Source organism: Dasypus novemcinctus, chromosome 21 (genome assembly GCF_030445035.2).
Source record: "Dasypus novemcinctus isolate mDasNov1 chromosome 21, mDasNov1.1.hap2, whole genome shotgun sequence".
NCBI classification, from domain to species: Eukaryota; Metazoa; Chordata; class Mammalia; order Cingulata; family Dasypodidae; genus Dasypus; species Dasypus novemcinctus.
The window spans coordinates 42,024,422-42,052,274 of record NC_080693.1 but is presented as its reverse complement, the minus strand read 5'-3'; the positions used below and the strand labels follow the sequence as shown (position 1 = coordinate 42,052,274).

General features: G+C 42.2%; 1 protein-coding gene across 2 annotated transcripts; it reads left to right on the top strand.

Moving 5' to 3' along the window:
• The first annotated feature begins 182 nt into the window (after positions 1-182).
• DUSP14 (dual specificity phosphatase 14) lies at positions 183-27,336 on the top strand. Of its 2 annotated transcripts, none has more exons than XM_004476379.5 (3): positions 183-296; positions 24,498-24,571; positions 26,515-27,336. In XM_004476379.5, the coding sequence occupies exon 3, from the start codon at positions 26,609-26,611 to the stop codon at positions 27,203-27,205; it is 597 nt and encodes a 198-aa protein (XP_004476436.1). In that variant the 5' UTR covers positions 183-296; positions 24,498-24,571; positions 26,515-26,608; the 3' UTR covers positions 27,206-27,336. The 2 variants fall into 2 exon arrangements, with proteins under 2 accessions (XP_004476436.1, XP_058139185.1); XM_058283202.2 differs by having other exon boundaries at positions 197-307.
• The last annotated feature ends 517 nt before the right edge of the window (positions 27,337-27,853 follow it).

Genomic DNA, 27,853 nt, shown 5'->3' with positions numbered 1-27,853 from the left:
GGCGGAGGGCGCAGTGCGCATGCGCGCCACGCGGTGCCGCGCGCGTCCCCCTCCCCCGCTCCCCCCCAGCCGCGCAGCGCCTCGCCGCCCAGGCCCCACCTCCTGCGCCCCGAGCGCCCTCCCTCGGGAGCGGGCGGCGGGCGCAGAGAGCGTGCGCGCGGCCCGCCCCGGGCGCGGGCGGAGGGAAGAGGGGCGGGCGCGCGCGGCGGCCAACCCGCAGAAGCCCGGAGTCGCGGAGGAGGACAGAACCCTAACTGCGAGGCCGAAGGTGCCGGTACGGACCCGGTACGGACCCGGTACGGACCCGGTACGGACCCGCAGGACCGGGGGTTGGGGATGGAGGGAAGGGGGTGGGGTGGAAGGGCGCGGCGAGTCCTCGTGCCGAAGGGGTCCCAGGGCGCGGGCGAGACTGGGGGGCCGAAGCCCCGCGCGACCCTCGTCTCTGGTAAACTTTGTGGCGGCGCCCCACCTGCTCCCCCGGCTGTTCTCGGCGCCTCCGGGCCGCGGAGAGGAGGAGAGGCCCGGGGTCCCTCCGCGGCGCCCCAGCCTCACGGCCCCGCCGCTCTCCCGGCCCTTGACCCCTGCCGCGCGCCCCTCCTCGGTTGCTCACGCCGCCCCGTCTTTGGTATTCCCGGGCTGCTGCCGACGCGCGGCTCCGGGGACCCCGGCCCTCCGCGCCCCTTCGCGAGCATCCTCGCCTTCTCCCTCGCTCTCCTCTTCCTCCTTGCTGACCCCTGTGCTCTCGGGTCCCGCCATGTCTTCACCTCGCTCCGTCGCCTGCATCCACCCGCCCTGAGCCACGGGAGCCGACGGCGGCTTTTTGTATTTTCCAGGATTTCTGTCGTGTTGATATCTTAGGAAGCAACTTGATTTTCAGCGATGCCTAGAATTCAACTTGAGGCTTTCTCTGCGGTGGTCCATGGTTGTGCGCGGGGCTTACATACATACATGTATACATATATATATATATATATATATATAATTTTTCTTAAGTACCTTTGCTCCAGAGTGAAGTTGAGTTGTTGTTTGTGTGTACGAGAGTTGTGTGCTGTAGCTGGCTGCAGTGGATTGTATAACTATATTTTATTTATGTGGTTGTTGCCAATGGTACCAGCCACAGTATTAGGGTAACTGGGCATCCCAGAGGCGAGGGAAGGAGTGGTGACATACATAGGCAGTTTTACTATGTAGGGATTTTTTTTTTTAAACCGCCTCGTAAAATTTCATCCAGCGAGAAGACCTCAAGGCGTTTTGCGTGTGTTAACTCGTTAGTTGTTCATTGTACTTGTTTATAAGAGTGGTAAGTGGAGAGCATTGCAGTCCCGTTTTGCAGAGGTAAAAACAGACTAAAGAGCAAGTTAGTGATTCTTTAGTAATCTTAAAGAAATGTGGACCAAGAGATTTAACCCCGGGTTTCCTGGAATTCCCAGTCCATAAGGCCACTCAGAAGTGTAATGGAATGTGATAATATCCTCCCTGACTCTTAGAGATCAATTCAGAGGCCGGAGCCAGCGGCTGAGCAGCTCCCTGCTTGGGACTCAGCTCTGGACAAGTCACTGCGTCTCTATGCTTCTTTTCCTGCTCTATAAAATGAGGGGAACAAATGTTCTGTATTCTTTGCAGAGTTATGTGAGAGTGTCCGGAACTCCACTCCCTTGAGCTGCATTTTTGTTATTGTGCATTGAGAGTCCCCCCCCTCCCCCCCCCCCCCCCCACACACACACCTTGTGTGGTTCTGTTGACAAGTGCTCGGAATAAGGCATCCCCAGAGTGAATAATCGCCTCTTCTTCACCAGAGACACCTGAGAATTCACATCAGGGGAAGGCGGGAGCAGGGACCCAGACCTGGGCTGAGAGAAGATTGCCAGGCGGAGGTAGGAAGGACCCAAGCAAGAGGCGTCTTGACACATGGGCCCTATTCCTGCCTCCAGCTCTGACTCATCTTCTGCCGCTTGGGGGAGGAGAGGTAGTTGCTTGGTATTTTTGGCTTTCCCCCATAAAAGGGGAGACAATCTTCCTCATTCCAAGTCTTTGAAACAGCAGTGTGGATGTTTCTATGTGGCGTTCCTATCTGAAATCTTTCATGCTGGTTGACTACAGGTATGAATTTTGTAATGTTCTTTAGAGTAGAATGACGTAAATGTATATTCATATAAAAAAACTGGCCAAGTTTATAAGTCCAGGAAATCCATTTGACATAACCATAGTATTTTTTAAAGATGGGGTTTAGGGAGGGATTTGTGTTTGCACTTGGGATTTTATTTTACTGCAGAGTACATTAAAAATGCTTTTTCCCTAGTGCCACAAGAAATACATTAATTGTTCTCTGTGTAAAAAAAACAACTTTCCTTTGATTATTTTCCCCATAAGTAACAGCTGTGTGCCTATCTCTCCATTTCTGTGTCTCCTTTTAGGTAGGCTTCTCTAAGCATTTTATAAAAATGTTTGTGCAGCGATTTTTTTAAACTTATTTTAAAATTGGCTGGTCCTGTGCTACAACGTGGATGAACCTTAGAGATATTATGTTGAGTGAAATTATATTGAGTGAAATAAGCCAGACACAAAAGAACAACTATTGTATGAACTCACTGATACAAAATACCTAGAATAAGCAAATTCATAGAGACAAAGAGTGGATTACAGGTTACCAGGAGGCATGGGGTGAGAATGGGGAATTATTGCTTGATGGGTACAGAGTTTCTTTTTGGGATGATGAGTTTTGGTATGATGAGTTTTGGTAATGGATCATAATCTTTGTAGCACAGTATTGTGAGTGTAATTAGTATCATTGAGGGAAGGGGACTTGACTCAACGAATAAAGTGTCCGCCTACCACATGGGAGGTCCACAGTTCAAACCTAGGGCCTCCTTGACCCGTGTGATGACCTGGCCCAGTGCAGTGCTGATGCACGCAAGGAGTGCCGTGCCACGCAGGGTTGTCCCCCGTGTAGGGGAGCCCCACGTGCAAGGAGTGCACCCCGTAAAGAGATCTGCCCAGCACAAAAAAAGTGCAGCCTGCCCAGGGTGGCTCTGTACACTCGGAGAGCTGATGCAGCAAAATGACGACAACAACAACAAAAAAAGAGACACAGATTCCCAGTGCCGCTGACAAGAATACAAGCGGACACAGAAGAACACACAGCAAATGGACACAGCAGACAAGGGGGGCGGGGAAAGGGAGAGAAATAAAAAAACAAATCTTAAAAAAAAAGGAGACACAGTTTCTTGGTGCCGCCAGATAAGGTAAGCAGACATAGAAGAACACACAGAGCAGACAACAGGGTAGAAGGGGAGAGAAATAAAATCTTAAAAAAAAAAAATCATTGAACTGTGCACATGATAGGGATTTAAATAAGAAATTTTGTTTTGTATATACGTTACCAAAAAGAAAAAAAGATTAGTTCTGTTCATAGAGATTTGGTTTCTCTCGAGAACGGGTAGTATGTATTTTACGGAGAACTGTTGTAAAGTTTGATGAATCCTCATAGCATGGTGCATTTCTCAGGGCGATGGGCAAAGAACCCCTTCTTAAGCAGCCTCAGAGAGGTTGACTCATTATGATCCTAGGCTTTACTCTCAGCTGCAAATGAAAACTTATCCATTAAAAAAAATCTAGGACTGCTAGTGTATTCATCTTTTCTTTGCTTATAAGGAGGCATGAAAGGGATAAGTGGAAGGTAGGGAAGGTTGCTAAAGCAACGACTCCGTGGGTATAAATTTATAGAACTAACATTTAAGGTGGTAGCTTTAGTTATTTATGAAAGCCTGACTGAGGGGAAGACAAAGAAAAGAAAGTGTTAATTTGGGCCCAATTTGAATCAGTAATTTTAGGGAATGGGTAAGATAAAACAAAATACATATCAGGAGTTTGTGGATCTATTTACTAAAATAAAATCTCTTGAGAACTTTTTACAGTGCTGCTGACAGGCTAAGAGTGACATTCAGGGAGGAAGTATTCTTTTTCCAGGATTGGCCAGAATTGTAACGGTTCTCAATTCCTGGAAATCAGTATTGTATTTATTTGACCATTTTATTGTGAATTATAGCACAGAAAACGATATAAAACATAAGTGGACAATTTAATGAATTAAAGTCAACACATAAACCTCTTGCAGGTCAAGAAGTGTCTCCCCCTCATTTCCCAATGACAGCTTCACCCCTCACCCTAGAGGTAACCAACCACTAGCCTGACTTTTATGGAACTCACTTTGTTTTCTTTAGTTTTTTTATCCTCCATATATAAATCTCTAAACAATATAGTTTCATTTTGTCAGCTTTTTAAAAAAAATTTTGTGCAAATGGAATCAATAGTAGGTATTCTTTTGGGCCCTACTTTTCTCAGCATTGTGTGTGTGTGTGTATACAAACACACATACATATAGTTTAAGTTTTTGCAGCACTATAGTTTTAAGATTCATCTGTATTGCTACCTGTGCCTGTACTTAGTTCATATTTGTATGAACAGACCACAAATTACTTATCTGTCTGCTTGCTATTGATGGGCATCTGCGTTATGTCTGGTTTGGGACTGTTATGAACTTGGCTGGGTCATAGGTCTGTGTATCTTCAGCTTTACTAGCTAATAATAACTATTTTCCATAGTATCTGTAGCTCTGATCCCAGTGGTGTGAGCCTTGAATTTATAATCTACTCTATCTGCTGTTTAGGCACAATTTGCTTGGCTCTTCACTGGCCCTTCATGTACCCGTGTCTTCATATTTACTCATGTTTAATTTTATGGGGTGGTCTAACATACCATCCAAGGGCTAGAGTTAGTTTTCCACTGTATTTGGTTGAAAAATACCCAATAGAATCTTCCTATCAATTCTAATCACGGATGAGTGGTAATAGGGAAATCTGAATATACAAAATGAAGTATTAAAAAAATAGAAGTGTATAGAATCTAGAAGTCTTTTAAAGGTCTTGAATGACTCCTATCTGTTGGGCCACCAGATGCTGTAACTTGGTGACTTTGCATTGTGTTCATGAATATTTGGCTTATGCCCTGCCCTGAATATGCTTGTCAGTAGTGCTGGCTTAAGAGTGTGATGTGTGAAGAAACCCTGGCCAGTTCTTGTTAAATTACCCTCTGAGTACCAATGTGTATTCCCAAAGAGGAACTGAACACAGATCCTCTGGTTCATATTTCTTGAAGGTTCTAAAGCAACCATGGCATCTTTGCCATGGGAAAAAAAGACTTTTAAGGTCTTTACAATGAGTTTGTACTTTTCTGCAAATCTTTTCCAACAGGAGAGGTAGTTTAGAGCTGAGTTTGATGAAGAGAATTACTGCTTTTTGAGCAGGCAGTTGCCAGGCTGTGTTCAATTCTATTAGCTGGATTTTAAGCTTGATGTACATGTATGGGGGAGATTACTTCAGTAATTAAATTACTCTTATTCAGGTTTGTTTGTTTTTTTAATGTATTGTTTTGAAGATTTATTTTATTCCCCTCTCCCCTTACTGTCTGCTCTCTTGTTCATTTGCTGTGTGCTCTCTGAGTCTGCTTGTCTTTGCTCTTGGAGGAACTGGGAACCAAACTCAGTCACTTGAGCCACCACACCTCCTTGCTTTGTGTCTCTCATTGTCTTTCCTCTTTGTGTCTTTGTTGTGTCATCTTGTTGCATCAGCTCACTACACCTACTCGTAGTGCCAGCTTGCTGTCTTGCTTTTCTTCTCCAGGAGACACCTGGGAGCAAACCCGGGACCTCCCATGTGGTAGATGGGAGCACAGTTGCTTGAGTCACATCTCCTTCCCTCGGGTTTTGGGTTTTGTTTTTTTTTAAGATTTATTATTTCTCTTCCCCCCCCCCCACCCGTTGTCGGCTCTCTGTGTCCCTTCGCTGTGTGTTCTTCTGTGTCTGCTTGCATTCTTGTCAGGTGGCACTGGGAATCTGTGTCTCTTTTTGTTGCGTCATCTTGCTGCGTCAGCTCTCTGTGTGTGGCACCACTCCTAGGTGAGCTGTACCTTTTTCATGCGGGGCGGCTCTCCTTGCAGGGTGTACTTGCACATGGGGCACCCCTGCGTGGTATGGCACTCCTTGCGTGCGTCAGCACAGCATATGGGCCAGGAGGCCCTGGGTATTGAACCCTGGACCTCCTGTATGGTAGGAGATGCTCTATCAGTTGAGCCTCGTCCACTTCCCTCCCTCAGGTATTTTTTGAGTAACTACTATGTATCTAATATTAGGTTCCAATAGTTTTTTGTCCTTCAAGGAGTATGTTCTGCCACTCTGGAGGTTTAGAAAATGCCTTTGGGGGTCATTTTCTTTAGCTGGAGGTATAATGAAAGAACAATAACCCAGAGTTTATGAGATTTGTTGTTCCTTTTTATTTCTTCTATAAGGCATCTGGAAATATGGCTAAATTATGCTATTTCCAGTCTGTTTACATAAATCAAGACTACTATTATGCTTACAGATTAATATTTTTCAGATTCTCCAAAATAAAAAATGATTTACATATAAATTAAAAATTTCAAGAAAATTTCTTAATTTATGCATAAAAGGTCATAATGTCTGAACCTCCAAATCTGAGTGATGGGGGACCACTCCTGCCAATGTTCTAGCTTGTAGTACCAGGGAACAAACAGGGAGAACCTGGTGAGGTGCCAGGTATGTGGTCACGGCTATGCCCTGTCATGCACTCGGCACACCTTGGCATTTCCATTCTCATCCTAATATTGACAGAGAGTGACCATCATCTAGTTTGGTCAGCTTCTCCAATTCTTATGCCATTGTGAAGTCTAAGTGAACAGAAAGGCTTTTTAAAAATTCAAATGCAACTGCTGGGCTTCTGCCTTTGACCCAGAATGTTTCTGCATCAATGGCTTATTGCAGGCTTTTGTTTTGTTTTATGGCAGTTCTTTTTTGGACTCTTCAGGTCTTTGAGTTTGTGGGTACATGTGAGAAGACTCTAGAGACTGCATGCTGCTGCTTTTGACTAGAACATGGCAGCAAGATCATGGGAAGGGTGGACTTGCTCAGCTGGAGGAGACCATGATGAACTTGCTTGACATTTGAGGAGGCACTGGTGAAAATAAAATCTGGGAGAGTATTTCTGCGTGCAAGTTACATACAAATTTGAAATTAGGATTTATTAAGAATTTTGCTGTTTAGCTGTTGTGCTGTGCTGATGTCCTTCTCAACTCCTCTCGCCACAGAAATTTGGTGAGAAATTATTCTGGCTCCTCATGTAAAAAGTACTGCCAGATGCACAGGCCAGAGATTGGAGAGGGAGCTTGAATCAACAGCCATAGGTTGTATTTAATTTTTTTTAAAAGATATTTATTTATTTCTCCCCACCCCCTCATTGTTTGCACTTTCTGTGTCTTTTGGTCTTCCTTGTTTGTTTAGGAGACAACAGGAACAGAACCAGGGACCTCTGATGTGGGAGGTAGGCACCTAATTGCTTGAGCCCTCTCCATCCCCTGCTTTGTCTCTTAATTGTTTTTTCTTTTTGTGTCTCTTGTGTCATCTTGTTGCATCAGCTGCACCTGCCCATCGTGTCAACTTGCTGTCTTGCTCCTCTTCTTTAGGACTCACCAGGAACCTCTGCTCCCTCCTTTGTTGTGTCTTTCATGTTTTTCTTCTTGTGTCATCTTGCACACCTGCCTGTCACGCCAGTTTGCTCTCTTCTTTAGGAGGCTCTGGGAACTGAACAAGGGACCTCCCCTGTGGTAGGCAGGAGCTCAATTGCTTGAGCCACATCTGCTTCCCTGTGTTTAATTTTTTTTAATTAAAAATATTTAGTTTTAGACATTGAAATCATATAGAAAATCGGTAAGAGCCAACACCATTACTCACCACCAAAATCACTTGGTCATATATACTTCATCTCCTATTTCTTATTTTTTTTAAAAAGTGTTACAAAGCTGAAGTTTCCTTGTTCCCCTTTTTCTCCCCCTTTCCTCACTGAGACAACCACTCCCATGAACTTGACGTTTCCTTCCAACTCTATTTATTTAAGTATCTAGTTTAGTTCAGACTGCATTTTTTTTAGGAGGTACCTGGCATTGAACCCAGGACCTCATACATGGGAATCAGGTGATCAACCACTGAGCTACATCCGCTCCCCAATGAGAGTTTTGTTTTTTTGTTTCTTTTTTCATTTGTTTGCTTGTTTTTGGAGGTAACTTGGGCCTCATACATGGGAAGTAGGCACTCAGCCACTTGAGCTACATCTGCTTTCCCGGACTGCATTTTTGATGAATGCCAGAGAGACACAGAAATCTCTACTAGCCTGTATTTTGCAGAGTAACATATGTTTTGTATTTAGGGGGCAAAACTACTTCAGGGTTAAAGGTTGTACATCATTTCACATGATGTTTCTTAACAAAAATTGAAGTATTCAATTTTTTTTTATAGAGGCTCAGTTGGTATAAACTTTTAGGCAAAGGTGATTCAAAATGGAAATGAAATGGGACTTATTTTCTACTAGATTGTATCTTAAATCCAAGTAATTACTGTACTGTATTATTTTATTTGAAAATAATCTTAAAACACATCTGTATGGAGATTCTTGTTCCATTTATGCTTCTAGAAGTTACAGTACATAATATTTATCTTTCCACAATAGCAACTTAATACTGTTATTTTTAGATTCCTTCCACAGAGGTACTTGTTAGAACTATACTTTCCAAGGCCTTCACTCCCAAAAATTCTGATAAATTAGGTCTGAGGTGGGACCTAGAAATCTGTGTTCTAACAAGCAACTCAGGTGATTCTCATGCAGGGGTCCAGAGGACCACATTTGAAAAATACTCTTTATCATCAATGGTGATTTTATAACTTCTTAATTTAAACCAGGAGGTGACAGGCTTTCTGTAAAGGGCCAGGTGATAACTTATTTAGGCTCTGTGGGCCTTATGGTCATTTAGCAGCTACTCAGATCTGCTGTTGTAGCATAAAAGCAACCACAGACAAAAATAAACAAATGAGCATGACTCTGCTCCAATAAAACTTTATGAACACTGACATTTGAACTTCATATAATTTTTAAATCTACATGTAGAATTGTATAAACCATTTTTAGCTGGCAGGCAGTACGAAAACAGGTGGTGGGCTAGATATGGCCTGCTGGTAGTAGTTTGCTGACTCTGATTTAAACAAGGGGGAAGTGAGGGTCAGAGGCCATTGCATTCTTTTATGCATGTAATTTAGGACTATTTTTATCCACTAGTAATATAATCTTCTTAAAGGAAGATGCATATTTGTTTGAGGAGACAATTAAAAATCCTCTGCCCTCTGACTCCTATTTAGCTGAAAACCTGATTCCTCCCATTGCTCGGGGAGAGCTCAGGAACACTTGCTTGTCCTCCAGATGCACTGGGCCTGTTGTCTCGACATGGGAGGGATACGTAGCTTCATCAGGTTCATTCTACCCAACTAAAGCAAGAGATTTACCTGGTTATCTTAACCTCCTCAGAAACTCTACTAGATAAATAGAGATGCCTTTGATTAATAAAAAAAAAAGGGAGATTTGTTTATCAATACTTGATAAATGAAGTTAGATCAGTTAAAATCATGAAAAATGTGGAACTGGGCCAGCAGTGTGATAAGGAAATGCTTGTGGGGAAAAGGTTGAAGCTCACTGCTCGACTTTTAAGGATTTTGATATATCCAATGAGATACCAAAGGGGGAGACGGTTAAAGGGTGGTCAGCTATTAACTATTGAGCTCATAGTCCTGTGAACTTTATTCTGATCTATAAATTCCTTTTTACCATCCTTAGAGTAATAATGAACTTCAAACGAGATCTTATTTATGAAAAGACCTGCATTTTCTGAGATTTTGCATTCTTGTGCAATAGTGGCTTTGGCAGTTTCGAAGCAAACAAATACCTAACTAGGTTTTAGTGCTGATATGTGGATTTTTTTTAAAGTACTTAGCCTCTAGATGTTCTGATCTGTATAAATCAAAGTTCATCATGTACCAAACCTCTATGATTCATATTTAATTTCTACCACTTACTTCTTGAAGATTTTTAAGTATTTTTTTAGGTTGTTGCACAAATTGGTTTCCAGTTATTACCAAACAAGTCTAAACATAATTGTGGAATTTTGCAAGCGTTTTCTTGGTTCATGCTTCAGCAGATCTTCCACATCCAAAGATCATGTCATACCACTTAGCAGTTTAGGAATTTTAAAGATTAATATCCAACTGCTTAAAAAAGTACCCAGATGATAGCCAATGCACAGTCAACATGACTTTATGTTCCTTAATTCCTTTGTTTTTGTAGCTTATTTCCATCCCTTGCCCCAAGATGGTAGTCTTTTGATTAGTTGATCTCTCGTGGTCAGATTGTGTTACAACTCAGGAGGGCAGGTTTTGGTCCCAGTGGGGTTACTAATTTTCCATGCAGAGTCTGGAAAGTCTCTTAACCACCATTTACCTCTTCTTCCTCATCTGGGAACTACAATGCAGAGTGACACTGATCTGTGAAAGGTTGAAAGAGGACAGGTGCTAGAGTTTGCCTCAGCAAGTCCAGTGCAGTGGAGGGAGGCAGATTAATAAGAGTGGTGATTCTTGTACTTTAATATGTGTACACATCACCTGGGGTCTTGTTAAACTGTGGAATCTTGATTCCATAAGTGGGGAAGGAGGGCCAGAGTCTAATTTCTGTCAAGCTTGGATCTCACCTGTAGTGAGGGGCTGTAGTAAAGGACTTTTTTCTCCATGTGGAAACTAAAAATAATCAGGTGCTTGAAAGGCAAATGGCAGCATATTTTAAATGGATTGGAGAAAAAGCATGACAGTTTAGTTTATGAGACACTTCCCTAAGAAACAATTCAGTTTTTTAGTACTATCATTGACTATTATACTCTGCTTTGATTCTGTGCTTTCTGTGCATTGATATGGTACCTACTGTTTGCACTGTTTACTTGATTATATTCTTGTTATTCAGCTGTTTCTGTGTATCTTATCTCTAAGATAAAATCATATCACAGAGCTATGTCTTATATTACTTTTAAATCCCTGTTTTAGTTACTGCTGCATAACACATCATCTCAAAACTCAGTGATGCAAAACAACCATTTTTGTTGTTCTCTGGGTCAGGAATTTGGACCTGGTCTAGTGGGGAAGACCTGTCCTTCGTCCACAATGTCTGGGACTTAAGCTGAGAGATTCAAAACCTGGGAGTGATTTGATGGCTAGGGGCTGGAATCATCTTAAAGTGTTTTTATTCACATATCCGGTGGTTGGTGTGGGCTGTCAGCTGGGACCTCAGCTGGGCTGTTGACCAGAATATCTGTGTGGTCTCTTTCTCTCTCACAAGGTTCAAGAGGAGAGTAGATAGATCCCACCCTTCAATGGGAAGATCAAGCTCCCAAGAGCATGTGGGATGGGAGATATTGTTGTGCCCCATCTTTGGAAATAGATTCTACCACAATCCACCACACTGAACACAGTGTTGAACATGTGGCTTGACCTCAGTATGAATAAGTGATAACTAATTTAGGCACTGAGGTAGATAAGAACCAAATTCAATTTAATTCCAGGTATGACCAGATTACCCCATGATACCCAAGAAAATTGTCTTCACCTTTTACTTCATTTTATGCTGATTTGACTATCATTTGATATTTGTTTGAATTTTATTTTTATCAATATAGGTTTTTTTGTTTGTTATTTTTAATTTGCAAGAGTATTTTAACTTTCCCCCCAATGGTACGCATCTCTGATTAACAGTGAAAATTCATGAGAAAAGGTGTTGTTTTTTTTTTTACTTTATGGCATTCCAGGATAAAATGCTTCTGTTCTGTTTTGAAAGAGTGACTTCAATTTTTTTTTTAAAGAACTAGATACTTATTTAATAGAAGGGGAAAATATTACTACATAGGCTTTCATGTATAAAAAAGCTTAGGTCTCCTGTATGTACAGTGACCCTCTGAAATTCCCAAAGCTAAAAATATTTGTCAGATCATTTTACATAGTCACCTGTAATACCGTTGTGGCATTTTCTGCTTATTTAACATGAGGAAGAAAGGCAGTAGATAGAATTTCAGTTCTTTAAGTACTGATTCTAGTTGTCTTTTATTTTTAAAAAATGAAGTAGCCTCCATGGCCCAAAGATGGATGCTCTGACTAGGCCATAATTCCACATAGCACATCTGAGTTGCTACCACTGCTTCAGGTATAGACACTGGTCTAACCATGAGGCTGGTGCCCATGTCTCAAGAGCTGTCTTCTGCAGGAAGCAGTCAGTTCTTATTAACATTGTGCATTATTGAGATTACAGCCCCACTGGGCAGAGATTAATTCTGCATTTTGTTTAGCACTTAGTACTTAAAACATATCTGATGAAGTGCTTCCATAAATTGTAAAAAAAAAAACCAAAAACTGTGGGATTGGTTTAGGTCAGCACCTCCTCTCTGTCTTCACATCGCTCTGGCCAGGAAAGCATTTTTCTCCCCAAGAACTAAATGCAGCTGACAGAGGAAAATCGGGAGGACTTAGTAGAAGACCATGGACAGCGACACAGACATTCCTCAACATTCCCTACTTTATCCTGGTTCCAGAGACCTGTGGGCTGCAATGGGAGAGGAATGTTCACTCAGAGAGCCAGGGATCTTTGATCCCTGAAGTATGAGTCATTCTTTAGTTTCCTAATGGATTGCCTTTCTCTGTCTCCCAATACACATTTACTAATGTATATTTTACTCTTTACCATCAGGTTATGCTAACTTTAAAACTAGGGTGTCTTGTATACCTAACCTGTTGAGGTCCCTCTGCTGCGAGGAAGACTTTCTGTATTGTACTACCATTGTATAGTCTGACAATATTTCCCTATTCTGGGCAACAGAGAATACCAAAGGAGCTGGCTCAGCCTAGTCTGTAAGTAGCATTTGAACAAGTTTTCTTAGGCAGATCCAGGATCCATTTCATGTATGGAAGGTGCTGGCTGGTTGTGTGATGCTGTGAGACAGATTAAGAACACAGCCATCCCACATGGTCAATCAGAGAAGTCTTGAGGTATAAGTCGGGACCTCATGTATCTCTTCTTAGTTTTGTTACTTATCTTCTCCAAGGTGAAATCATCTCACCCTGTTTGAACCTTGTAGTTTCCAAGATGGCAGTGTAAGATGCTCAGGGGTGCTGTTTCTCTATAGAATCTTGGAGCAACTAGCAAAAACTGTCAGGGCCATATTCCTCGTAACTCCAGAAAATAGAAAAAGGGTTGCAGTAATTGGGTAAGTGCTGAATCAAGAAAACATAGCTTTAAAAAATAGTAGGAGAAGCTCATGGCATACTTACTGGCCCCTATCCCAGGTCCTCCCTAGCACACTATGGAGCCAGCATGCTCTCTCATTGTGGGTTCCTGGACCTATTCCAGAGGGAGTAAGTTTTATATACATATAGGGGTCCCTTCATGTTGGTGCCAATCTATCAGGTGGCAGACTGAAACACTGAACCCGTAATTTTGTCTTTGGCTATTGGATTCCCCTCCCAGAACTTGCCCTGTAGAAAGAAGCTGCTTGCAAATACCTAAAGCAGTAAAAGAAACAAAGCAGACTGGGGAAAAAGATTACCTGCATTAAGTTATGCAGTGGAGCACCCAGGAGGGAGAGAAAGTATTCTTCATAAGGATTAGAGGGGACATTAGAATTCTTGTGAAAATGAGGAATTCCTAAGGCCACCAGCAAGCACAATCCCAGGACAAAATGTAGGATTAGAAAAAACCGAGAGGTTCACGTTTGCCTCAGGCTGATTTTCTAGCTAGGAGGGCTAATCTCTGAAGGAGAACACCAGCCAAACACAGAGCCAATATGGGAAGACCGAAAGGTGTTTTGTGAGTACATTTGTTTCTTTTAGCTCCTGGTACTCAAGGAAATTTCTGTCATATCACTAGCTGGATACAAATTTAAGGAACAGAAAGCTCATGGACTAAACCCAGAGTTAACATTAAAATGTACATTGTACAGCAAAAGATAACAAGACATACAAGCAAAAAACAGGAAATGATTGCTTATCCAAAGGAACAAACAAAAATCCAGAAGCCATCCACGAAGAAGAGATACTTTGTACATTCCAGACAAAGACTTTAAAAAAAGAAAAAGATCTTCAATGTGCTCAAGAAGATAAGGAAAAACACAGAAAAAGAACTAAGGGATATTAGGAAAACAATGAATGAACAATGTGAGAATCTCAAAGACCTAGAAAAATTTAAAAAGGAACCAAACATGAGTTGAAAAATTCCCTAAGGATAATGGATGTGGCTCAAGTGGTAGAGTGCCTGCTTCTCACATGGGAGGTCCCCTGTATCTCCTGAAAACAGTCAACAAGCAGCAAATAAAAAACAACTCAGGGGAGCTGATGTGGCTCAGTGGTTATGCATCCCAGTACCAAAGAAAAATTCCCTAGAGAGTTTCAACAGCAAATTGGAGCTCACAGAATTGTAAGTGAACTCAAACACAAAACAAATGACATCATTCAGCTGAGGAGCACAAAGAATGGAAAAAAGTGAACAGAGCCTAAGAGACCTGTGGGCAACCATCAAGCATACCAATATACACAGCAGGGGAGTCCCAGAAGAAAGAGAAAAAGGAGCAGAAGGAATATTTAGAAGAAACAAGTGCAGAAAACTTCCAAATTTTAACAAAAGACACGGATATGCATATTCAGGAAGCCAAACAAATCCCAAACAGTAAATTTGGAGAACCATGCCCAGACACGTTAGTCAAACTGTTGAATGCAAAGGACAAGGAGAATTTTGAAAGCTGCCAAGATAAATGCAATGCGTTACATATGCAAAGGAGTCTCAATAAGAGTAAGTGCTGATCTCTTATCAGAAACTGTGGAGGCAAGAAGGCAGTGGGACAAATATTTGAAGTTCTGAATGGAAACAATTGCCAACCAAGAATTTTATATCCAGTGGGACTATCTTTTAAAAATAAGCAAAAGACAAAAAGCTGAGTTTGTCACCACTAGACCACCTTAAAAGCAGTACTATGGGGAGTTCTTCAGACTGAAAGGAAAGGACACTAGACAGTGGAGCAAAGCAGCATGAAAAAATAAGACCTCCTAATTATGCATAAAAAGTAATGATACAGGGAAGCAGACTTGGCCCAATGGATAGGGCGTCTACCTACCACATGGGAGGTCTGTGGTTCAAACCCCGGACCTCCTTGACCCGTGTGGAGCTGGCCCATGCGCAGTGCTGATGTGCGCAAGGAGTGCCATGCTACACAGGGGTGTCCCCCGCGTAGGGAAGTCCCGTGCGCAAGGAGTGCGCCCCGTAAGGAGAGCCACCCAGCGTGAAAGAGTGCAGCCTGCCCAAGCATGGTGCTGCACACATGGAGAGCTGACACAACAAAATGACACAACAAAAAGAATCACAGATTCATTGTGCCACTGATAAGGATAGAAGCGGTCACAGAAGAACACAGAGTGTGGGAAACGGACTTGGCCCAGTGGTTAGGGTGTCCATCTACCACATGGGAGGTCTGCGGTTCAAACCCTGGGCCTCCTTGACCTGTGTGGAGCTGGCCCATGCTCAGTGCTGATGTGCGCAAGGAGTGCCGTGCCACGAAGGGTGTCCCCCGCGTAGGGGACCCCCACGTGCAAGGAGTGCACCCCGTAAGGAGAGCCGCCCAGCGCAAAAGAAAGTGCAGCCTGCCCAGGAATGACTCCGCCCACACTTCCCATGCTGCTGACAACAGAAGCGGACAAAGAAACAAGATGCAGCAAATAGACACAGAGAACAGACAACCGGGTGAGTGGGGGGAATTAAATAAATAAATAAATCTTTAAAAAAAAAAAAGAACACAGAGTGAATGGACACAGCGGACAACTGGTGGGGGGGAGGGGAGAGAAATAAATAAAAAATAAATCTTTTTTAAAAAAGTAATAATACATGTATAAAGATATAATTTGTAAAAAGCACAGAAAGGTGAGTAAAGAGAGGTATTTGTATGCTATTGAAGTTAAGTTGGTATCAAGATCAATGTGATCTAGATTTAGGATGTTAAATTTAAGCCCCATGGTAACCACAAAGAAAATATATGAAAAATAAATGAGAAGGGATTCAAAATAGTACAATATAAATTATCAAATAAATATTAATAGACAACAGAAAAGTTGAGGTTCTTAGAGTGAAGAGAAAATGGTAGAAGAAAGTTGGATTATCAGTAGTTACCTTAAATGTAAATAGATTAGGGAAACGGACTTTGGCCCAGTGGTTAGGGCGTCCGTCTACCATATGGGAGGTCCGCGGTTCAAACCCCGGTCCTCCTTGACCTGTGTGGAGCTGGCCATGCGCAGCGCTGATGCGCGCAAGGAGTGCCGTGCCACGCAAGGGTGTCCCCCGCGTGGGGGAGCCCCACGTGCAAGGAGTGCGCCCGTGAGGAAAGCCGCCCAGCGTGAAGAGAAAGTGCAGCCTGCCCAGGAATGGCGCCGCCCACACTTCCCGTGCTGCTGACGACAACAGAAGCGGACAAAGAAACAAGACGCAGCAAGTAGACACCAAGAACAGACAACCAGGGGAGGGGGGGAAATTAAATAAATAAATAAATCTTAAAAAAAAAAATGTAAATAGATTAAACTCTGGTCAAAAGGCTGAGATTGGCAGATTGGATAAAAAAGCATGACTCAACTGTATGCTCTTTACAAGAGATTTGCCTTAAATTCAAAGACCCAAGTAGGTTGAAACTGAAAGGATAGAAAAATATATACCATGCAACTAGTAACCAAGAGAGAGCTGGGGTATACTAACATCAAATAAAATACACTTGATGTAAAAATCTGTTAAGAGAGACAAAGAAGTTCCTTGTATACTGATAAAGGGATTGTTTCTGTTTCCTTGGCTATGCAAGAAAATACCATTTAGTAGGTTGTGTTACTACTGGGAATTTACTAGCTAACAGGTTTGAGTTGTCATCAAGGCAATGCTTTCTTCCTGAAGACTGGTGTTCTGGCTTGGCTGCTGTGATATTTGGTCCTGGGCTCCTCTGTCACGTGGCAGTAGACATAGTGGCTTCTTCTGGCCTTTCCCTTCTCTTTCAGGTTCCATTGACCTTCAGCTTCTTGCTTCCTATGGCTGTTTTCTTTCTGCCTGAATTTCATTCTGCTTATAAAGGATTACAGTAATAGGATTGAGAACTTCATTGAAATAACTTCATCAAAAGGTCCTAGTTACAATGGGGTCACACCCACAGGAATGGATTAAGTTTTTGGACATGTTTTGCTCCAAAACACCACAAGGGTCAATTCAAAAGAAGACATAACAGTTATATATGCAAAATATACGGTGCTAAGTGTAACCATAATGTAAACTATAGACCATGGTTAGTAGCAAAGCTTCAATATTTGTTCATCAGTTGTAACAAATGTACCACACTAATGAAAGATGATGTTAATGGGGAAAATGCAAGGGGGGAGAGGTGGAGTATATGGGAATCCTCTATATTTTTAATGTAACTTTTCTGTAGTCTAAAACTTCTTTAAGATAAAGTTAAACAGTAATATGTAATCGAGAAGAGATCAATAAGGAAATAGAAAACTTGGATGATTCTCTAAACCAGCTAGTCCTACAGACATATAAAGAACACTACACCCAACAGCAGCAGAATACATATTTTTCTTTAGTGAATTTGGATCCATTCTCCAGGATAGACCATATGTTAGGTAACAAAACTAGTCTCAATATTAAAAAATATTGAAATCATACCAGGTATCTTATCCAACCACAAATGAAATAAAGCTAGAAATCAATAACAGAGGAAGAAATGATGATGGGAGAGAGTGTTGCTGTGGGGGGAGTGGGGGGTGGGGGTGGTAGGGTTGAATGGGACTTCATCTTTTTTGAATGTAATATTTTTTTAAAAAATGAAAAAAAATTTTAAAAAAACAGGAAGAACTGGAAAATTCACAAATATATGGATGCTAAACAGTGCACTTTTCAACAACCAGTGGGTCCAAGAAAAAAAAAATCACAAGGAAAATTAGAAAGTATCCTGAGGGAAGTGAAAATACAACATACCAGAACTTATGGGATACAGCCGTGGGTGCTGAGAGGGCAATTTATAACTCTAAGTAATTATATTAATCAAGAAGAAGGGTTGCAAATCAGAGCTCTACCCTCACAAATGGAGGGCCTAGAAGAAGAACAAACTACATCCAAAGCAAAAAAAGAAGAAAAGAAATAACAATGATTAAATGGAGGTCAATGAAATAGAGAAGAAAAAACAATAGAGAATGACATCATTGACATGGTGATGTAAGCATCCCCTGGAAAAATTTCCCTTCCGGTAGAGTAATCAAAGATAAATCCAGCTTGCTTGGAACTCTGAAATACAATAGAGACTGGAGAAGAACTCCACAAATGCTGAATTCAAGAAAAAGAAAAAAAAGCAAAGACCAAAAAAAAAAAGCATCTACAACTTGGACGTCCCACACAGCTTAAGAGTCACATGGAGGCAGCATGGCCCAGATACCTCCTGCTGTGGGTACAGACGGTAGAGCCAGTCACAGCAGCAAGGTAGAACTCTGCATATCCAGGAACAGGGACCCAAGGCTAGAGAGACCCAGGCCTGAACACAGGGGACTGGGGAATGTCACAGAGTGCCCCCAGGGGAAAAAGAGACCACAGCAGAATTGTTGTCAGGAGGTGCACACACTCAGCCTCATTTCTGATTGCAAGATTACCTAAATGAAAAAATTAGCCTTTTCAAACTTTTGAGTCCGGACATCTGGTTTCCTGACGTGGGATACCCTAATAGGGAAGTTACTGGAGGCAGAAAAGCCCTGAGGGGAAGTAAAAAGGGGGGCACTGAGTGAGGGAAAGAATTTAAACAGATCCTTGGAGCTAGGGAAAAAATTCTGTACAAAAGCGGGAAAGCTCAGGATTTCTGGAGAATAAACAGAAAGCTTTCTCCTAGAAGTGAAGCAACTGCACTTAAAAGGGCAATCTTAAAAGTTGTCCAGGACAAGAAACAAGTACGGAAGACCTGAAAATATCTGAACAATTAAATATGGGCTTCATTCATTCATTCATTTATGGAGGTACCAGGGATGGAACCTCATGCATGCGAAGCAGGCACTCAACCGCTAAGCTACACCTGCTCAACTCCACACATGGGCTACTTTTTTTTTTCTTTAAGATTTATTTATCTATTTATCCCCACCCCCTCATTGTTTGTGCCTGCTGTCTGTTCGTCTTCCTTTCAGGAGGCACCAGGAACTGAACTTGGGGCCTCCCATGTGGGAAGGAGGTGCGCAATCGCTTGAGCCACCTCCACTCCCTGCTTTGTTGTGTCTCATTATGTTTTCCTTCCAACATCTCTTACTGTGTCAGCTTGCTGTGCCAGCCCATTGTGTTAGCTCACTGTCTTGCTAGTCTTCTCTAGGAGGCACTGGGAACTGAACCCAGGATCTACCATGTGGTAGGTGGGAGCTCAATTGCTTGAGCCACATCTGCTTCCAATGAGCTACTTTAAAGGTTCATTATAAGCTGGACCAAGCATCAAAGAAAAGCCTTGACACGTAGCCAGTCTACAATAAAACCTTATGCAAAGGGAGAAACTGACCTTCAGAGTTATCAAAATAGTCAGATGTCCAGACATCAGTAAAAAGTTACAGGCTGTACTAAGAAACAGGAAGATATGGTTCAGTCAAGGGAACAAATTGAAACTTGAAGAGGAGAGACAGCATTTGAAACAACTAATCAAAGCATTTCAAACAAATCTTCTAAATCAGTTCAAGGAGATGAAGGGAAAATATTGGTAAAAATTAAATGTAAATATGGAGCCAAAAGATATTAAGACAATATATGAGCAAAAAGATTTAGAAAGTTTAAAAAGATATATAACTTGTTATGGGGATCAAAAGCACAATAATACAGATTAAAATTACGTAAGAGGCATACAACAGCAGATTTGAATAGGCAGAAAAATTAGTGAACCAGACAAAGCGATTGAAATCATACAGTAAAATTAACAGATAAAATAGAAAAGCCTGAGCAGTGTCTAAGGGACATAGACATCATGGGAGTCCCAGGAGAAGAGATGGGAAATGGGGCAGAAAAATATTTGAGGAAATAATGGCCTCAAATTTCCCTAATCTTGTAACAGACATAAATATACATGTCCAAGAATCGCAGTCTACTCTAAACAAGGTAAGCCCTAATAGGCCTACTTCCAGACATAGTGAATGTCAGATGCTGAAGATTAAGAGAAAATTCTGAGGGAAGCAGACTTGGCCCAATGGATAGGGCATCCGCCTACCACATGGGAGGTCCGCGGTTCAAACCCTGGGTCTCCTTGACCTGCGTGGAGCTGGCCCCATGCACAGTGCTGATGCGTGCAAGGAGTGCCTTGCCACACAGGGGTGTCCCCCACATAGGGGAGCCCCACACACAAGGAGTGTGCCCTGTAAGGAGAGCTGCTCAGCGCGAAAGAAAGTGCAGCCTGCCCAAGAATGGCACCGCACACACGGAGAACTGACACAACAAAAAGAAACACATTCCTGGTGCTGCTGATAAGGATAGAAGCGGTCACAGAAGAACACGCAGCGAATGGACACAGAGAGCAGACAACTGGGGGAGAGGGAAAAGGGAGAGAAATAAAAAAAAATAAATCTCAAAAAAAATTCTGAAAGCAGGAGGAAAGCAATTCATCGCATACAAGGGGATCCTTAATAAAATTAAGTGCTGATATCTCATTGAAAACTATGGAGGTGAGAACACATGGTATGACTGAGGTACTGAAAGAGAAAACCTGTGAGTCAGAAATTATCTGGCAAAACTCTCCTTGAAAAACAAGGGAGAGTTTGAAACATTCACAGATAAACAGAAACTGAGAGCGTTCATCAATAAAAGACCTGTCCTACAAGAATTACTGAAGGGAGTTCTTCAGGTTGAAAGGAAAAGACCCAGAGAGAGTGGCGAGTGGCTTGGATTAATGTGAAGAAGTGAAGACTATAAATGGGTAAATGCCAAATCCAATAGCAGTGTATCCTCAATATACAACTCTACTCTTTAATTCCTTAAATTAGAATACAACTGAATAAGAAATAGTCATATTTCCTGATAATGGACACACAAAATATAAAGAGGTAATGTGGAAATAAGTAAAAACTAAATAAAACTACAAATGAGGTAATGTGGGATAAAAACAACATAAAGAGGGGAAACAGCTGTGAGAGCAGAGAACATGGATGCTGTTGAAGTTAAGCTTGTATCTTTTTAAAGGTGTAATACAAACCCCAGGGTAACCGCAAAGAGAGTGTTTAAAATACATAGAGAAAGGGACCAGGCAGGTACGTCATAAGAGATCAGCAAAACAGAAAAGGAGGCTGCAATAAAGGAAGAGAGACAAAAAAGATATGACATAAAAAACAAAGTACAATATGGGGTGCAGTGATGCTCAGAGATGAACTTACCAGGTGCAATGGATGTATCACGATGATGGGAGAGAGTGTTGCTGTGGGGGGAGTGGGGGGCGGGGGCGGTGGGGTTGAATGGGACCTCATATTTTTCATAATGTAATTTAAAAAATAATAATAAATAAATAAATAAAAAAACAAAGTACAAAATAGCTGAAGTGTACGCGCTGCTTTTACAGTAATAACTGTTAATAGATTAAATACTCCAATTAAAAAACATACAGCCCCATGCGCAAGGAGTGTGCCCTGTAAGGAGAGCCACCCAGCGTGAAAAAAGTGCAGCCTGCCCAGGAATGGCGCCACACACACAGAGAGCTGACACGACAAGATGACGCAACAAAAAGAAACACAGATTCCCATGCTGCTGACAACAACAGAAGCGGACAAAGAAGATGCACCAAATAGACATAGAGGACAGACAACCCGGGGAGGAGGAGAGAAAAATAAACAAAAACAAAACATACATTGGCAGAATGGATAAAAAAACATGATCCAACTGTATGTTGTTTACAAGAGACTTGCCTTAGACCCAAAACACAACAGGTTGAAAGTGAAAGGATGGAAAAGATAATCCATGTCAGTAGTACCAAAAGAGAGCTGAGGTAGCTATACTAATATTGGGCAAAATAGACTTAAGTCAAAAGGTGTTACAAGGGGAATGGGTATAACTCATGAGGTCCTGGGTTCAATCCCTGGTACCAAAAAAAAAGTAAACAGTACTATATATTAATAAAAAGGGGCAATCCACCAAGAAGAAACAAAATAAATATTAATGCATCTAACTACAGTGTACAAAAATAGATGAGGCAAACATTGGCAAACTGAAGGGAGAAATGGACACTTCTGCAATAATAGAGACTTCAATGTGTACCACTTTCATCAATTTCATCAATGGATAGGACATCTATACGTAAGGTCAATAATAAAATGGAGAATTGAGCAGTACTATAAATGGACTAGATCTAACATGCAGAACTCTACTCTGAAGTACAGCAGAGTATATATTATTCTCAAGTGCACATGGATCATTCTCTAGGTTAGATCACATGTTAGGTCACAAAAGTCTCAAATTTTAAAAAAAAGATTGAAACTTCACAGAGAGTCTTCTCTGATTACAAAAGAATGAACCTAGAAATCAGTAACAGGGACAACTGGAAATTCCACAAATATATGGAAGTTAAACTTTTTTTAAAAGATTTTATTTATTTCTCTTCCCTTTCCCTCTGTTGTCTGCTTTCTCTGTCCATTCTCTGTGTGTTCTTCTGCGTCCGCTTGCATTATCCAGTGGAACTGGGAAACCGCGTCTCTTTGTTGTGTCATCTAGCTGCGTCAGCTCTCCATGTGTGCGGTGCCACCTGTCAACGGGCTGTGTTTTTTTCATGTGGGGTGGCTCTCCTTGCTGGGCATACTCCTTGCGCGTGGGGCACCCCATGCGGCACGGCACTCATTGCGCATATCAGCATTGCGCATGGGCCAGCTCACCACATGGGTCAGGAAGCCCTGGGGATCGAACACTGGACCCTCCATATGATAGATGGGCGCTCTATCAGATGAGCCACATCCACTTCCCTAACACATATTCTTTTTTTTTTTTAAAGATTTTTATTTATTTAATTCCCCTCCCCCCCCCCCAGTTGTCTGTTTTCTGTGTCTTTTTGCTGCGTCTTGTTTCTCTGTCCGCTTCTGTTGTCGTCAGCGGCACGGGAAGTGTGGGCGGCGCCATTCCTTGGCAGGCTGCTCCCTTCTTCGCGCTGGGCGGCTCTCCTTATGGGTGCACTCCTTGCGCGTGGGGCTCCCCTACATGGGGGACACCCTGTATAGCACGGCACTCCTTGCGCGCATCAGCACTGCGCATGGGCCAGCTCCACACGGGTCAAGGAGGCCCGGGGCTTGAACCGCAGACCTCCCATGTGGTAGACGGACACCCTAACCACTGGGCCAAAGTCCGTTTCCCTCAACATATTCTTAAACATTCAGTGGGTCAAAGAAAAAAATCACAGGGGAAATCAGTAAATATTTTGAGGCAAATGAAAGACTTACGGGATGTAATGAAAGAAGTGCTCACAAGGAAATATGTAGTTCTGAATACTTAAGAACATCATCAGTAAATATCTTGAGATGAATGAAAATGATAACATCAAGACTTACGGGGTGTAATGAAAGAAGTGCATAGGGAAATATATAGCCTTGAATACTTAAGAAAGAAAAGCAAGCCTAATCAAAGACATAACAGTACACTTGGAGGAACTAGAAAAATAGGAAACTAAACCCAAAGCAAGCAGAAGTAAAGAAATAAGGATTAGGAAAACGGACTTTGGCCCAGTGGTTAGGGCGTCCGTCTACCATATGGGAGGTCCGCGGTTCAAACCCCGGGCCTCCTTGACCCGTGTGGAGCTGGCCCATGCGCAGCGCTGATGCGCGCAAGGAGTGCCCTGCCACACAGGTGTGTCCCCCGCGTAGGGGAGCCCCACGCGCAAGGAGTGCACCCATAAGGAGAGCCGCCCAGCGCGAAAAGAAAGAGCAGCCTGCCCAGGAATGGCGCCACCCACACTTCCCGTGCCGCTGACGACAACAGAAGCGGACAGAGAAACAAGACGCAGCAAATAGACACCAAGAACAGACAACCAGGGGAGGGGGGAAAATTAAATAAATAAATCTTTAAAAAAAAAAAAAAAGAAAGAAATAAGGATTAGAGCAGAAATAAATGAAATAGAGAATTTTAAAAAAGAGCATTAACAAAACAAAGTTGGTTGAAAAGATCAATAAATTTGACAAACCCTTGGCAAGAATGACGAGAGAGAGTACACAAATCAGAAATAGAGGGGGGACATTACTACTGACCCCACAGAAATAAAAAGGACCATAAAAGTATACTGTGAACAACTGTATGCCACCAAGTTAGATAACCTAGATGAAATGGACAAATTCCTAGAAATACACAACCTGTACTGACTCTACAAAAAATAGATCTCAACAAACCAGTTCTTTAAATGCACATCCAGAAATATTTCACCTTCCACTTCCTAGATTTATTCCTAGATTTACTACTAATAAAAAAATCAGGAGGAATTCTATTGAACTCCCTGACTGGGCATGTTCTTATGTCTTTGTCTTCCTGCAGATCTGATTTGTGTCTGCTCAGGACTTTCTGGATCCAGATCAAGGGCTTCAGAGTACACTGAACTTCCTCAGCAAGTGAGTAGTTCCTCCTCTACCTCTTTTTGTTGAACCGAGGGTTTACGTTTGACTAACATAACACTTCAGCCTTCCTTAAAATAACCTAGGTGTGGAGAACCATATTTCCCAGTGGGCAGAGACTATAGAGCTTTGTGATTTTTGTGGTAAGAGAAACTGACATCTAAAATCTCAGGAAACCAATAACTTCCTTTTCTACTTCTTGTTAATATAATACAGATCTCTTGTATAATATTGAGTATCTTTAATAGTAAACACTACTGAGAATATAGATCTTGAGATACTATTTTTTTATATATATATAATCCTTTAATTTATTAAGTATTGAGTTTACAGCCAACTATGTACAATAATATTAATTTAATTGATTTACTGAGCAACAGGTAGATATAAATTAAGTACAAATGGGCTTGTCCATGCTTTTCTTCTGCACCTATTTTTCCTAACTGTTAATGATATTTATCATAAGTAGCTGTAATGCTAAATTAATTTTGCTTCCAACATATAACACCTGAAACCAGTGGGATTCATCCTGGAGTTTAGAACTGGCAAAGGAAGATGACGTTATCATTTAACCATACCCAGCCCCCCTCTCCCCCCAAAGTCAGGTCAGCTAAAATGAACTAAAAATGCTTATTAACTTGAATGAATTGTTGAGACCATGGCCTTCAAATTGTCTGAAATTATTTCCGTGGTAACACCATAATGCAAGTTACCCAAAGCTAACTGGATTTCTCAAATATTCACATGTCACACTTATGTGCAGGAATAGCTATTTTAATAAAGAGCTAAGGTGACCATGTCCTGGGTTTTGTGGAACTGATCCAGTTTAGTATCTTTTTAGTCTACTGATAGTTCATTAGATACATTACTAAAGCAATTTTGTTTTTTGGAGGTACCAGGGCCAGGGATTGAACCCCGTACCTCATATGTGGGAAGCTAGTGCTCAACCACTGAACCACACTGGCCTCCCTAATTTGGTTTTTTCGTTTGTTTTGCTTGATGTTTTTGTTTTTTCAGAAGGCATCAGGATCTGAACCTGGGACCTCCCATGTGGGGAGCTTGAGCCACATTTGCTTGCACGATATTTTTGTGAAGAACTTTAAGAGCTCTGTGTAGAGTTAAGTTTAGGTTAAAACAGCCATCCCAGGGAAGTGGACTTGGCCCAATGGATAGGGCGTCCACCTACCACATGGGAAGTCCACAGTTCAAACCCTGGGCCTCCTTGACCCGTGTGACGCTGGTCCATGCACAGTGCTGATGCGTGCAAGGAGTGCCCTGCCATGCAGGGGTGTCCCCCGCGTAGGGGAGCCCCACATGCAAGGAGTGCACCCCGTAAGTAGAGCCACCCAGCACGAAAGAAAGTGCAGCCTGCCCAAGAATGGCGTCGTACACACGGAGAGCTGACACAAGATGACGCAACAAAAAGAAATAGAACACACAGTGACTGGACACAGAGAATAGACAACTGGGGGCAGGGGGAAGGGTAGAGAAATTTAAAACAAAAACAGCCATCACAGCTATGGAGGTAGGCAAGATATGTATCAAAGAACACGGCTACAAGGAAGTTCAAATTTCTGATCACCAGCGAACACCACTCCCTTCAACAGGAGCAGGACCCTACAGGAGTGTTGTCTTACAGTAACCAACAGTTGGACATGTTTCTATCTTTTCTTTTTCCTAGAATAGGTTGACTTTTTCTGCTTAGAGCTTTTTTAAACAAACACAAGACTTGAGTTTAAATTGATTTCACTTATTGGCATCTTGTTACTTTTCCCAACTTTAATCAGTAGAAAACCATTTGTCCACATCATTGAAAGAACACCCTCTATTACAGAAAATAGCTCTTCCTAATCCTTTTACCTTCCCATTCCACAAACACTCCAAAAGGCTGTGATGAATCAGTAGCATTTAAAGTACTGACAGATATCTGTATTTTGCAGGGAGAAGATTGTAATTTCTGATTCCTTGGTGGAAGGGAAAAAAAAACACTCTCGTCTGGCTTCCAATGATGCAAGTGTGATTGCTGGCATCTTAATGAGCTCCAGAGGTCACAGCACACTCCCACGAACTCTCATGGCCCCTCGGATGATTTCTGAGGCAGATATAGGAGGCATTGCTCAAATCACCTCCTCTCTCTTCCTGGGCAGAGGCAGTGTAGCCTCCAACCGGCACCTTCTCCAGGCTCGTGGGATCACCTGCATCGTTAATGCTACCATTGAAATCCCCAATTTCAACTGGCCCCAGTTTGAATACATTAAAGTGCCTCTGGCTGACATGCCTCATGCCCCCATTGGACTGTACTTTGACACTGTAGCCGACAAGATCCACAGTGTGAGCAGGAAGCATGGAGCCACCTTGGTGCACTGTGCTGCAGGGGTAAGCCGCTCAGCCACTCTCTGTATCGCTTACCTGATGAAATATCACAACGTGTGCCTGCTGGAGGCGTACAATTGGGTGAAAGCCCGGAGGCCGGTCATTAGGCCCAATGTAGGCTTCTGGAGGCAGCTGATAGACTACGAACGCCAGCTCTTTGGGAAGTCAACAGTTAAAATGGTACAGACACCTTATGGCATACTTCCAGATGTTTATGAGAAAGAGTCCCGACACTTGATGCCTTACTGGGGGATTTGATGCCACCAAAGCCTGCATCAGCAGCCCCTTGAGCAGTACCAGCATCTGCTACACACCGTCTGCTCCCTTCTTCACCTTTCTTTTCATATGGTTGACTTTTGGTTCTCCCTGAAGTGTTTTTTACACTGGATGTTCAAATTTATTTTAAGAGACAAGGAGGGAGGGGTGGGACATAAGGGGAATGCATACACTGCTAGTAACATTTTTTGAAACTAACATTTTGGAATAGTGTTTATGAAAATCTTAACTGGCTTTTAGTCATTTTTAACATTTTGAACAGTTTAATAAACTGGTTCTGCTTTATTCTGAATCCCATTACCTTTTGGCACCTTTGCAGGTGCAGAAGCTCAGTTCAAAAATCACTTTTGGTCTTTAGAGACAAGCTTTGTCCAAGGCTACCAACCAAACAGATGCTTAGGGGGAGGCTTCAGGCTCCACTGGATTAGCCCTACTCTTTTTTTCCCCTCTATTTAGTGACTCTGTAAGTAAAATAAAAACTTGATTATTTAGCTGTTAAGTAATTATAATTAAATCTGCTGCAGACCCTCTTGGAATCATTGTGCCCCAGGATTATATTAGCATTATTTTTAATAAATATATCTGCTTAACATAAAAGTTCTAGTAAAAATTAATTTCAGGGTGTGTGTG

Excerpts from the sequence above, each read along its gene's own strand:
- DUSP14 (XM_004476379.5), top strand. The coding sequence starts at position 26,609 with ATGAGCTCCAGAGGTCACAGCACACTCCCACGAACTCTCATGGCCCCT.